Source organism: Mytilus trossulus, chromosome 14, assembly GCF_036588685.1.
Source record: "Mytilus trossulus isolate FHL-02 chromosome 14, PNRI_Mtr1.1.1.hap1, whole genome shotgun sequence".
In the NCBI taxonomy this organism is placed as follows: Eukaryota; Metazoa; Mollusca; class Bivalvia; order Mytilida; family Mytilidae; genus Mytilus; species Mytilus trossulus.
The window spans coordinates 49,138,911-49,152,031 of NC_086386.1; the positions used below are offsets into that span (position 1 = coordinate 49,138,911).

The window sequence follows — 13,121 nt, forward strand, 5'->3', positions numbered from 1 at the left end:
CTTAAAATGATGCAATAGTTCCTTGTTTCCTATCTTCATTTATAATGTTTGAATTATGTTTTGACACTGTTCACAATTTAATTTTTCTATTTCTTTATGCATAAAGTATTCTATGAATTCTGTATAATTTGTAAATTTCTTTTTTTGATTATCTAGAAACAGTAATGTTTGTCTTACAACTGCTGCACAATGAATGCTCACATTTGCTGACACCTAAATATTCATGAATACTACCTTGACTGCAAGGGAAGGTTTTGTTGATCATAGTTTGTTTTTCTGTGCTATAGTTAGTCCTTTTTCTACACAGGTTGAAGTAATGAAAAGCAATGTTGACTCCAGGGTGAAGGTCTTTAAACAAGACATTGAGAAATTTGCTGCTAGATGGCATCAACTAAAACCTGGGGATGACGCCTTAGATGGAGACAGAAAGAAATGTGAAGCTGCTGTTAAAGTGATCAAAGAGAAGAAACAGGAGTGGGAGGAGCTAGAGAAAACCAAGGCTACACTATTGTAAGATTTCTGCATAAATGTAGTGAATTATTATATTGTTGGTCCAAAATGTAATTAAATATTTTTTTTGTTGGAGATTGTCATTACCTTCATTTTAGTTGTCTTTATAAAACAGGGCCTCAGTGTCTCAGTGGTCTAAGTACTGTAGTCAGACTTGTTAATCACGAGCCAGTCTACACCTATGTTGTCAGTTGGAATCCTGCACTGTGCAGGTGCACTGGACACAAATCTTATTTGACTAGGATTGTCAGTTTTCCTACAGAAAGTCAGTAGTTTTCTTGGGGCACTCCGGCTTCCTCCAAAGGACCGACATCAATAAAAACTCTGAAATAGCACAATAGTGAAAAACCCATCAATCTTTATTAACCTAACTGCATTTGCATCAATGTTTAACTCGGTGCAATTTAGTGTAAAAAAACTTTGTGAATTAAAATTTTATGATTAGATATTTGAACAATTATTCATAAATTTTGTGTTTGATTTAACTGGTCATGTGATGCACTTTGTCAAAATTTCCAAAGCGTGTTAAAACATAATAATTGTTGATTCGTTTTTATTCATGGGATATAATTTTTTCAAAATTTTATGGTAATAGATGCAACTTGAAAACAATGTTCATCAATTCTAGAGGCCTGCTTTCTGAATTTTGCAAAACATAAGGTTAATTATCCTGGAGTACGCAATTTTTATTTGAAAATAAATGAATCCACAGTAATATGGTAGAAATGTTTTTAAATTTTCAATTGAATTTACCAAGAAGATGTTTGATAATTTTACAGGACTGATTGTTCTCACTTTGGTATGGAGATACCAGACTTTGAGATTGCCAATGATTTGAAGCAGGATATGTCAGCATTTGAGTCCATGTGGGGTCTGTATGACGAATTCAACAATGGTCTGCAGGAGCTAGCAAAGGAGGATTGGATCTCATTCAGGTAAGCAATTTTCTCTGCCAAAAGGGATCAGTTAGGGTTCTGTTTTGCAATGAAAGACCAAATTGACATGTTAAAGAAAATAAAATCAGTCAGATTAATACATTATGCAGGTGTGGGGAAACTTAGTTATTCAAATGAACATCAAAGACATTTCTCAAAGGGTAATATTTGGTAAACTGATAGGGCACAAATAAAAAAAAATAATTGTAAATATAATCTTTGGAGTGTTTAAAAGTGCTTCTTGATATAATAGGCTATACAAATAAACATTAAACATTAAACTATGGAACAAACATTTTAAATTTCATGATTACAAATTTTTTTGAAAATTACATTGTTGAACTTGTTATACATATATGATTTCTGAACTAACTGGTATATTTGAGTAAATCCCAACTCCAAAATTTGTAAATTTAAACAAAAAGTATTTTAATATTTTCTTTTTAAAGAGCAAAGACATACATGTTTGAGGAGTTCTTGGGTGGATGGTATGAAAAACTGAAATCAGAGGAAACCACCACAATGACTGTCAAGATACAGAAAGATATTGATAAATACAAGAATGTTCTACCCGTCCTCAAGTGGGTCAGAGGTGAACCATTGTCACAGGACCATTGGTTAGAACTGTTTAGACTGCTACACATGCCAAGAGGGACAACCCTGGAGAAACTGACATTTGGACATGTTCTGAATTCCAGCGATGAAATCATTAAGAATGCTGATGTGCTAAAGGTATTTTAGAACATATTACTCACCATTTGTTTAAGTTAAGCCAGCCAAGATTCAGCTTATGTCTAATTTTACTTTTGGGCTCTAGGTTGCTGCGTCATATAATTAGTTTATCTACAATTATTTTAACTCTGATGTTGTGAGTTTGAGTCCTGCAAATAGCAGGTGCAATCCTCTCAGATCTCGATTGACCAGGATTGCCTTTGATCATGTCATATAAAAAAGATGTGGTATGATTGCCATTGAGACAACTATCCACAAAAGACCAAAATGACACAAACATTAACAACTATAGGTCACCATACGGCCTTCAACTATGAGAAAAGCCCATACCACATAGTCAGCTATAAAAGGCCCCGATATGACAATGTAAAACAATTCAAACAAGAAAACCAATGGCCTTATTTATGTAAAAAAATGAACGAAAAAAACAAATATGTAGCACATAAACAAACGACAACCACTGAATTACAGGCTCCTGACTTAGGACAGGCACATGTCAGTTGTTCTCTTTGTGTACTCTGGCTAACTCCACCAAAACAAAATGATCACCATAATATAGCCATGAGAGCTGAAGGTGATGTTAAACACCAACTATCAATCAATCATTCAATATCTTTAATATAAAAGGTATCAATTGATTTGATAAAGCATTTCTGAAGAATGAAATTTGGTCATGACCATTAAGACATTACAAACAAAACTGAATATCTGTTTACATTTTCAAATATAATATTTGACTGAGCTTAAAAGTCATGATGTCTGTTGAATCTGAACCAATGAATTTTCATCATTTCTTAATTTATTTAGGAATTGAACCAAAGAGCTCAAGGGGAGGTAACTATCAGAGAAGCCATTAGAGAGTTAGATCTGTGGGGAGCTGGAGCAGTATTCTCTATGACAGAGTATGAGGACAGCAACAAGAACCAAATAATGTTGATCAAAGATTGGAAAGATCTTGTCAGTCAGGTAAGACTTTTTGAAAGAATATTCATTGTTGAAATTTAGTATTGGAATCTAATGGAACAAGGAAATCATTTTATAAAATAATAGGAACACATAACTATTTCTTGCAGTCCAATATATTTTACTAAAATCTAGACAGTCTCATTTGGTTGTATATTTGGCAGCAATTGTCCTAATTCATTTTAATTTAAGCAGAAATAAAACTAAAAAATTACAAAAGTCAAAGTAGAAAAATCCCTATGAAAAATCAATATTCTCGTGAATCTAAAATCATTAAGTCTTTGTTTTATGTCTTGCTATTTTATATGGGGCAGCCGAATTGTAGCTTATAACATCAGAGCCCTGTTAACATCAAAATGAAGTTTTCCTAAAACATCACATAATTCACACTATTTTCTACAAATTGGCATGTAAGATATCCATGAACAAAAAATTGTAATAAGACAATGAAAATAGAATTTGTTTCATTTTATACACTTCAATCTCTTTCACACAGGTCTTATTCTACAAGGGAAAAAATACATTATGTGAAAGTTTTATGATCTACTGCACCAGATTTATTATCAAATCACCATTTGACAGCAATATTTTTGTATCATTGTCAAAACTTATTCAATACAACATAAATAAAAGACATCGTTTCATTTCAGGTTGGAGATAACCAAGCATTGCTACAATCTCTGAAGGATTCACCCTATTACAAGAGTTTTGAAGACAAAGCATCTGTGTGGGAACAGCGTTTGGCTGATTTGGATGAATACCTACACAACTTGAATCAGATCCAGAGAAAATGGGTCTATTTGGAACCCATCTTTGGTAGAGGTGCTCTTCCTAAAGAGCAAGGCAGATTCAAAAGAGTTGATGATGATTTCAGGTAATTTAAGAGGTCACCTTTTAGAATTTAATTTATCAAAATTTGAATACATTGTTCTCTAAATTGAAGAATGGAAATATAAGGAGATATGGTATGATTGCCAATGAAACAGTTATCAATCCGAATTCAAACAAAGAAGATAAAAACAAAATAACAGGCAAAAAAAAGTGTAACTATTAGATACACCACAAGCACTTTGGGCATTCTTCTGCATCCACACAACATGAGTATTTTTTCATAGAATAATGAATTTCAAAAGAAAAGCACAAATAGCATTAACATAATTATGAAAACTATTCAGATAACCGAATTATCTTTGATATGATTTATCCATAATCTCTTAGCTGCTGCAATTTACTTTACATGTCACAACACTAACTGGATTGAACACTTTACAAAATGTTGATGATTATTTTGTAGGAACATTATGATGGATGTGAGAAGAGATAACAGAGTGTTGTCCATTGTTAACAAAGCAGGACTGAGGAATTTACTGACAACAATGGTAGACCAGTTACAGAGATGTCAGAAATCTCTCAATGAGTTCTTAGAGGTACAAAGTTATAATTTTCTGTCAATGTAATTATAATATCACAATTCTTTCCCTTTTTTTAAATTTTGATAAATGAACAAAAATTAAAATCGCTAAATGAAGTGTAGCAATACATACACAAGTACAGACAGATTAAGGTTGGGCTATTATTGGGGGAAATGTATTTGGTTAGACAACATTACCCATACTTTTATATTTTTCTTTTGTAACAACAATGTATTACTTCCATCCCTATTACCCACAGAGAAAAACAAATCTTGTTTGGTGTCCAACTTTCCAACATATATATTTGACTGCTAAAGCCATGACCATTTTCTTTCTAAATGAACATAAGTGAATACAATTGATTAAAGATTGATACAGTTGTATGATAATGAATTTGTGCTATCAGAAATTATTGCATACTGAGTTTGAAACTTTGGTTTGGGTATATAAGCCAGACATTCTTTGAAATTTAAAATTTTGTATCTTATTATATGAATATCACATTAATTTATTTTCTATTATAGGAGAAGAGAAGTTTGTTCCCCCGATTTTACTTCATCGGAGATGATGATTTGTTGGAGATTCTGGGTCAGTCTACAAATCCAAATGTTATCCAGACACATCTGAAGAAACTGTTTGCTGGTATACATAGTGTACAGTTTGATGAGAATTGTCAACACATCATTGCCATGAAGTCACTAGATGGAGAAATAGTACCGCTACAGAGAAAGGTCAAGATATTACCAGAAGTAGAGGTATGTTGTTTATAGATAATCAATCATAGATTTTTGTAAAGTTTTATATGAATTTAGAAGGGGATTAAAACCATAAAAGTTTATGAGGCATTGGTTCAACAGTTTTTTATTCAGTTTTATGATAGTTCTCAACATGTCTGCAATCATATTTACAGAAGTGGTATTTACCAAGAAAGTTTGTCTATTTCAAAATTCATTTTAAACAAGCATCTATGAAAAATAGAAAATGGTTAAAGGACTTTAAAAATAGATAAGAGTATTAATATATATGTACTTTTTTCTCAATGAAATTGTTATATATCACACTCTATTTAAAGTAATAACAATTTCTTTAGACTATAATGAGATTGAATTTAATATGTTGATATTGCAAATTATAATTCTGTAAATTCTGTAATTATTGGGTTAATTTATTACTGATTTTGACGAGACAGACTCAATTGTGAAAAAAAATCATGTGATTACATGAAAATCTACGGACAAATATAAGTGTCAGAAAATAATGAGATTTCTGGATGCAATACATACCTGTAGCCAGGGGGGTTCCGGGGGTTCGGACGAACCCCCCCCCCTTTGAAATCAAATAAGCACTGTTAAAATCAACGTTTTGTTCAAATTGTGACTGTTAAAGTCGAGTTCATGAGTCCAACGAACCACCTCTTGGAAATTACTGGCTACGGGCCTGCAATACTAACCCAATATTAAATTAATAAAAACCTCACAATAACTACTAAATTTACACCAAATTTAAGTGTGCAACAGTATTCTATTCTTGAATTAATTTTCTTTACAGGTTTGGTTGAGCAAGCTGTCAGAGGAGATGGTTGACACACTACAAGAGTTACTGAGAACTTGTCTCAAAGATGCTCAGAGAGGTGACCTTGACCCTAACAAATATCCTTCACAGGTAAAAGAATAATGGTATTCTTGTGATAATAGATAATTGAGCAAACTTTTCACATACATTGCTCTTAGGAATTATATAACAGTTTAAGATATCTCCGAACTAAATGTTTTAAGAACTGGAATTAAGAAACCATTTTTATTTTAATGTGCAGTGTGTAAGATATATTTTTTTTGTTATAATGCTATACATGAAAAGAAATGTGTAGTTAGGTAAATGCATATGCAAAAAAAATAAGAAGTTTTTGTATCAGCCTGAATAAGAGAAAGATAAAAACAAGAGACAACACATTTAAACTGATGTCTTAGGATAGTTTAAATCAGATTCATGTTATTGATAATAGAAATGTTCAATGCTTTTAACGTGTATGTATGTAAGAGCTATTCTGATTCTTATATAAGTTCTGATATATTTCTTGTAGATTCTGTGTTTAGCAGAACAGATCAGGTTTACAGAGAGTTGTGAGAAAGCTGTAGCTAGTGGTGGCCTATCATCGTACAACAAAGAGCTAGACAGTCAGCTAGAATCATACACTAGTGTTGATATGTCAGAAAGTTCAGGAGAAACAGCTGGACATGTGCTAGAACTCAAACTGAAGGCCCTGATTCTGGATACAATTCATGCTATTGATGTGGTTCATCAACTACTGCAGGCAGGAACACGGTCTCCAGGAGACTGGATGTGGCAGAAACAACTAAGGTTAATACTTTTATATACAATTTAGTATTGTATTTGTGCACATCATCCAAATCTATGTATTGCATAGACATTCAATTTACATTTAAAAATTGAAGTGTATTGGTGTAGCTGGGTTGCTGGCTTATTTTTTTTAACCTTCTTCTATATATACTTGATAGTCTCATGCAACAGTAATAAATGAATTCTGTTGGCAGAAAACTGGATGAATTCCAACATAATTTGTCAACTTCAATATTTTATCTTTTTTTCAATTCTTGCTACAAGATTTATGATATGTTTTCTTAATTTTAACTTAAATGGTTGGAATATGTTTATTTTGGATTTTTTTTTTAACTTTTATTAAGAAAAGAAGCTATTAAAAATTCATGGTTTTCATTAATCAAATCTTTGATTTTAGGTACTGCATGAACAAGAAAGGCTTGTGTGTCATGAAAATGGTAGATTCAGAGTTTGATTACACTTATGAGTACCAAGGAAATGCCCAGAAACTTGTACACACTCCACTGACAGACAAGTGTTATCTTACTCTTACTCAAGGTGAGTAGACAGAAACTTGTACACTCTACTGACAGAAAAGTGTTATCTTACTCTTACTCAAGGTGAGTAGACAGAAACTTGTACACACTCCACTGACAGACAAGTGTTATCTTACTCTTACTCAAGGTGAGTAGACAGAAACTTGTACACACTCCACTGACAGACAAGTGTTATCTTACTCTTACTCAAGGTGAGTAGACAGAAACTTGTACACACTCCACTGACAGACAAGTGTTATCTTACTCTTTCACAAGGTGAGTAGACAGAAACTTGTACACTCCACTGACAGAAAAGTGTTATCTTACTCTTACTCAAGGTGAGTAGACAGAAACTTGTACACACTCCACTGACAGACAAGTGTTATCTTACTCTTACTCAAGGTGAGTACTCCACTGACAGACAAGTGTTATCTTACTCTTACTCAAGGTGAGTAGACAGAAACTTGTACACACTCCACTGACAGACAAGTGTTATCTTACTCTTACTCAAGGTGAGTACTCCACTGACAGACAAGTGTTATCTTACTCTTACTGAAGGTGAGTAGACAGAAACTTGTACACTCCACTGACAGAAAAGTGTTATCTTACTCTTACTCAAGGTGAGTAGTCAGAAACTTGTACACACTCCACTGACAGACAAGTGTTATCTTACTCTTACACAAGGTGAGTAGACAGAAACTTTTACACACTCCACTGACAGACAAGTGTTATCTTACTCTTACTCAAGGTGGGTAGACAGAAACTTGTACACACTCCACTGACAGACAAGTGTTATCTTACTCTTACTCAAGGTGGGTAGACAGAAACTTGTACACACTCCACTGACAGACAAGTGTTATCTTACTCTTACTCAAGGTGGGTAGACAGAAACTTGTATACACTCCACTGACAGACAAGTGTTATCTGACTCTTACACGAGGTGAGTAGACAGAAACTTGTACACACTCCACTGACATACAAGTGTTATCTTGCTCTTACACAAGGTGGGTAGACAGAAACTTGTCCACACTCCACTGAAAGACAAGTGTCATCTGACTCTTACTCAAGGTGAGTAGACAGAAACTTGTACACACTCCACTGACATACAAGTGTTATCTTGCTCTTACACAAGGTGGGTAGACAGAAACTTGTCCACACTCCACTGAAAGACAAGTGTCATCTGACTCTTACTCAAGACGAGTAGACAGAAACTTGTACACACTCCACTGACAGACAAGTGTTATCTTACTCTTACACAAGGTGAGTAGACTAAAAACTGGTACACACTCCACTGACAGACAAGTGTTATCTTACTCTTACACAAGGTGAGTAGACAGAAACTTGTACACACTCCACTGACATACAAGTGTTATCTTACTCTAACACAAGGTGAGTAGACATTTCTGGTACACACTCCACTGACAGACAAGTGTTATCTTACTCTTACTCAAGATGAGTAGATAGAAACTTGCACACACTCCATTGACAGACAAGTGTTATCTTACTCTTAATCAAGGTGGGTAGACAGAAACTTGTACACACTCCACTGACAGACAAGTGTTATCTTACTCTTACTCAAGGTGAGTAGGCAAAAACCTGTACACACTCCACTGACAGACAAGTGTTATCTTACTCTTACTCAAGGTGAGTAGACAAAAACTTGTACACACTCCACTGACAGACAAGTGTTATCTGACTCTTACTCAAGGTGGGTAGACAGAAACTTGTACACACTCCACTGACAGACAAGTGTTGTCTTAATCTTACACAAGGCGAGTAGACAGAAACATTTACACACTCCACTGACAGACAAGTGTTATCTGACTCTAACACAAGATGGGTAGACAGAAACTTGTACACACTCCACTGACAGACAAGTGTTATCTTGCTCTTAAACAATGTGAGTAGACAGAAACTTGTACACACTCCACTGACAGACAAGTGTCATCTGACTCTTACAGACGATGAGTAGACAGAAACTTGTACACACTCCACTGACAGACAAGTGTTATCTTGCTCTTACACAATGTGAGTAGACAGAAACTTGTACACACTCCACTGACAGACAAGTGTCATCTGACTCTTACAGACGATGAGTAGACAGAAACTTGTACACACTCCACTGACAGACAAGTGTTATCTTGCTTTTACACAATGTGAGTAGACAGAAACTTGTACACACTCCACTGACAGACAAGTGTCATCTCAAGATGAGTAGACAGAAACTTGTACACACTCCACTGACAGACAAGTGTCATCTCAAGATGAGTAGACAGAAACTTGTACACACTCCACTGACAGACAAGTGTTATCTTACTCTTACTCAAGGTGAGTAGACAAAAACTTGTACACACTCCACTGACAGACAAGTGTTATCTGACTCTTACTCAAGGTGGGTAGACAGAAACTTGTACACACTCCACTGACAGACAAGTGTTATCTTACTCTTACTCAAGGTGAGTAGACAAAAACTTGTACACACTCCACTGACAGACAAGTGTCATCTGACTCTTACAGACGATGAGTAGACAGAAACTTGTACACACTCCACTGACAGACAAGTGTTATCTTGCTCTTACACAATGTGAGTAGACAGAAACTTGTACACACTCCACTGACAGACAAGTGTCATCTCAAGATGAGTAGACAGAAACTTGTACACACTCCACTGACAGACAAGTGTCATCTGACTTTTACACAAGGTGGGTAGACAAAAACTTGTACACACTCCACTGACAGACAAGTGTTATCTTACTCTTACTCAAGGTGAGTAGACAAAAACTTGTACACACTCCACTGACAGACAAGTGTTATCTTACTCTTACACAAGGTGAGAAGACAAAAACTTGTACACACTCCACTGACAGACAAGTGTTATCTGACTCTTACTCAAGGTGGGTAGACAGAAACTTGCACACTCAACTGACAGACAAGTGTTATCTTACTCTTACTCGAGGTGAGTAGACAAAAACTTGTACACACTCCACTGACAGACAAGTGTTATCTGACTCTTACTCAAGGTGGGTAGACAGAAACTTGCACACTCCACTGACAGACAAGTGTTATCTTACTCTTTCTCAAGATGAGTAGATAGAAACTTGTACACACTCCACTGACAGACAAGTGTTATCTTACTCTTTCTCAACAAAAATGTGCATATTCCAGTAACAGGTAGGTTTTATCTGTTTATAATCCCTTAAGAGAAGACAGAAACTTCTAAATACTTTATTTATATAAGGTTGACAGAAACACTTCAGTACCAAAGTGAATTTTTAAGGGGTTCTTATTCTCATTGATAATCAGAAAGAACTAAGACGACGTGGAATTCAATCTATAATATTAGTTCATGGTGATAAGATTTGAAATGTTACTTGTATTGACTGATAAGTTTTAATGAAGCATGCATTATTATTTGTAGGTATGCATATGGGACTTGGAGGAAACCCTTATGGACCAGCTGGAACAGGGAAAACTGAGTCTGTCAAAGCAATTGGTGGTCTGTTTGGTAGACAGGTCCTTGTCTTCAATTGTGATGAGGTAAAATATTCTTTAAAAAAATCATTTGTACAGATTACCACATTGGGCTATGGATAATGCATTGTAAAGGATCTTTTCTGAATATTGTCAAAAAGGATTTTTGTAAATATAATATTTTTGAGGCAGTTGTTTGATGAATGATTACTTCACAAAATAACAGAAGTTTTAAACAAGCTTTCCTTTTTCTTCCATGGAAATTAGGTTTAAGGAATTCTGTAAATAAATCTGAATCTTTAGAACAGTCAGGTTTATAGTGATGACCAGGCATGCCTTTTATTAATGGTTATGTCACTTTTGACAACACATAAACACTAAACACATCAAGAAATTTTATTTTAACTGATAATTGTATGTCCTCTTGTTAAAGAAAGAAAGACATATTTCTATTTTATTTATATGATTTATGATTTAATTACAGGGTATTGATGTGAAATCTATGGGACGTATTTTCATCGGATTGGTCAAGTGTGGAGCTTGGGGATGTTTTGATGAGTTTAACAGATTAGAGGAGGCTGTATTGTCAGCTGTCTCTATGCAGATCCAAGTTATACAGGATGCCATCAAAAATAGAGCACCAACAGCTGAATTACTTGGCAGACATGTTAGTATTTTTGCGCCTGTCCCAAGTCAGGAGCCTCTGGCCTTTGTTAGTCTTGTATTATTTTAATTTTGGTTTCTTGTGTACAATTTGGAAATAAGTATGGCGTTCATTATCACTGAACTAGTATATATTTGTTTAGGGGCCAGCTGAAGGACGCCTCCGGGTGCGGGAATTTCTCGCTACATTGAAGACCTGTTGGTGACCTTCTGCTGTTGGTTTTTTTATTTGGTCGGGTTGTTGTCTCTTTGACACATTCCCCATTTCCATTCTCAATTTTATAACCATATGATGAATCATATATTAACCTTTAATGTGTGATAAGATTAAAATTTGCATAAGGGACCATGTATTATTGTTTTTATGGTTAACTCAGCAGTAACAATAGTTACATGGTTATAAAAACATAGGATACCTTTTGGAGCATGTTTCTATGCATTAGAATTCAATAAAGCTTTCATTATGTGATGTAGAATTTTTATTGATAAAAGATAATGAACATTGTTTGAATTAAATGACAGCTTTTTTGCCCGACCCGCTTCAGACTGAAATTGAATATGGCTTGGAAAGATGTTTCTTTGAATCTACATGATATTCTTGAAGTTATATTGTTGAAGATTTATTTTCCATTCTTTTTGGTTTTTGTATATAAAACTTTTAACTCTTTCTTTCTTATGATGACAGGTGAACATAGACCACAATTCAGGAATTTTCATCACCATGAACCCTGCAGGTAAAGGTTATGGAGGTCGACAGAAGTTACCTGATAACTTGAAACAATTGTTCAGACCTGTTGCCATGTCCAAACCAGACAATGAACAAATTGCTGAAGTCATCCTCTTCTCTGAAGGATTCAAACATGCAAAGGAGCTAGGAAGAAAATTGGTGGCCATCTTTAATCTGTCCAAGTAAGTGTAGACTGAAAATGTAGTATTTGATTTATGATAGAAGTAGAACTTCACACAAAAGAAAGGAATTTGAATTAGAATAAAAAAAAGCACCTGAAATAAAGTTGAGAACAGAAATGGGGAATGTGTCAAAGAGACAACAATCATCCAAGGAGCAGAAGACAGTCTATTAACTGAAATGGCACTTTTTATTTATCTCTTGCCATGCTTGAAATTTGAATTGGTTATGTCGAATAGTTGTTGGACTATTTGTCTTTAATCACCAATCAAATTATAACTAAAGTGCATTCAAGTCCATCCATTCAATTAGTTCTTGAATTTCCAATATGTAACATAAGGCGGAAAAAAAAGCTTTTCTTTGTTTATCTGTTGACCACAACACTGGAAGCTCACATAAGAAATTAAAAGTGTCTAAATTTTTCTGTAACAGATTATCTAATTCCAGCTTGGTTAAATGTAAATGTATCTTATGTTTACAGGGAGTTGCTGACACCACAACAACATTATGACTGGGGATTAAGAGCTTTGAAAACAGTTTTGAGAGGTTGTGGTAGCCTTTTACAGAAAAGCAAGCAAGGAAAAGGTATACAAAATTCACATGAAAAATGACACAAAAGTCATGTTATCAATATCAAATAGGCAACTTACAACGT

At 34.5% G+C, this 13,121-nt stretch overlaps 1 protein-coding gene across 5 annotated transcripts in view; it reads left to right on the forward strand.

Annotated features, from left to right (window-relative positions):
- LOC134697361 (cytoplasmic dynein 2 heavy chain 1-like) overlaps positions 1 to 13,121 on the forward strand; it is a 70,683-nt gene that overhangs the window by 14,126 nt on the left and 43,436 nt on the right. For all 5 annotated transcript variants that reach the window (XM_063559589.1, XM_063559590.1, XM_063559591.1 and 2 more), the window contains 14 exons: positions 308 to 510; positions 1,290 to 1,445; positions 1,895 to 2,177; positions 2,985 to 3,143; positions 3,791 to 4,014; positions 4,435 to 4,567; positions 5,077 to 5,307; positions 6,101 to 6,214; positions 6,633 to 6,910; positions 7,308 to 7,447; positions 10,844 to 10,962; positions 11,381 to 11,563; positions 12,245 to 12,468; positions 12,948 to 13,051. In XM_063559589.1, coding sequence (XP_063415659.1) covers positions 308 to 510; positions 1,290 to 1,445; positions 1,895 to 2,177; positions 2,985 to 3,143; positions 3,791 to 4,014; positions 4,435 to 4,567; positions 5,077 to 5,307; positions 6,101 to 6,214; positions 6,633 to 6,910; positions 7,308 to 7,447; positions 10,844 to 10,962; positions 11,381 to 11,563; positions 12,245 to 12,468; positions 12,948 to 13,051 — 2,551 coding nt within the window. The remainder of the gene's footprint in view (positions 1 to 307; positions 511 to 1,289; positions 1,446 to 1,894; positions 2,178 to 2,984; positions 3,144 to 3,790; positions 4,015 to 4,434; positions 4,568 to 5,076; positions 5,308 to 6,100; positions 6,215 to 6,632; positions 6,911 to 7,307; positions 7,448 to 10,843; positions 10,963 to 11,380; positions 11,564 to 12,244; positions 12,469 to 12,947; positions 13,052 to 13,121) is intronic.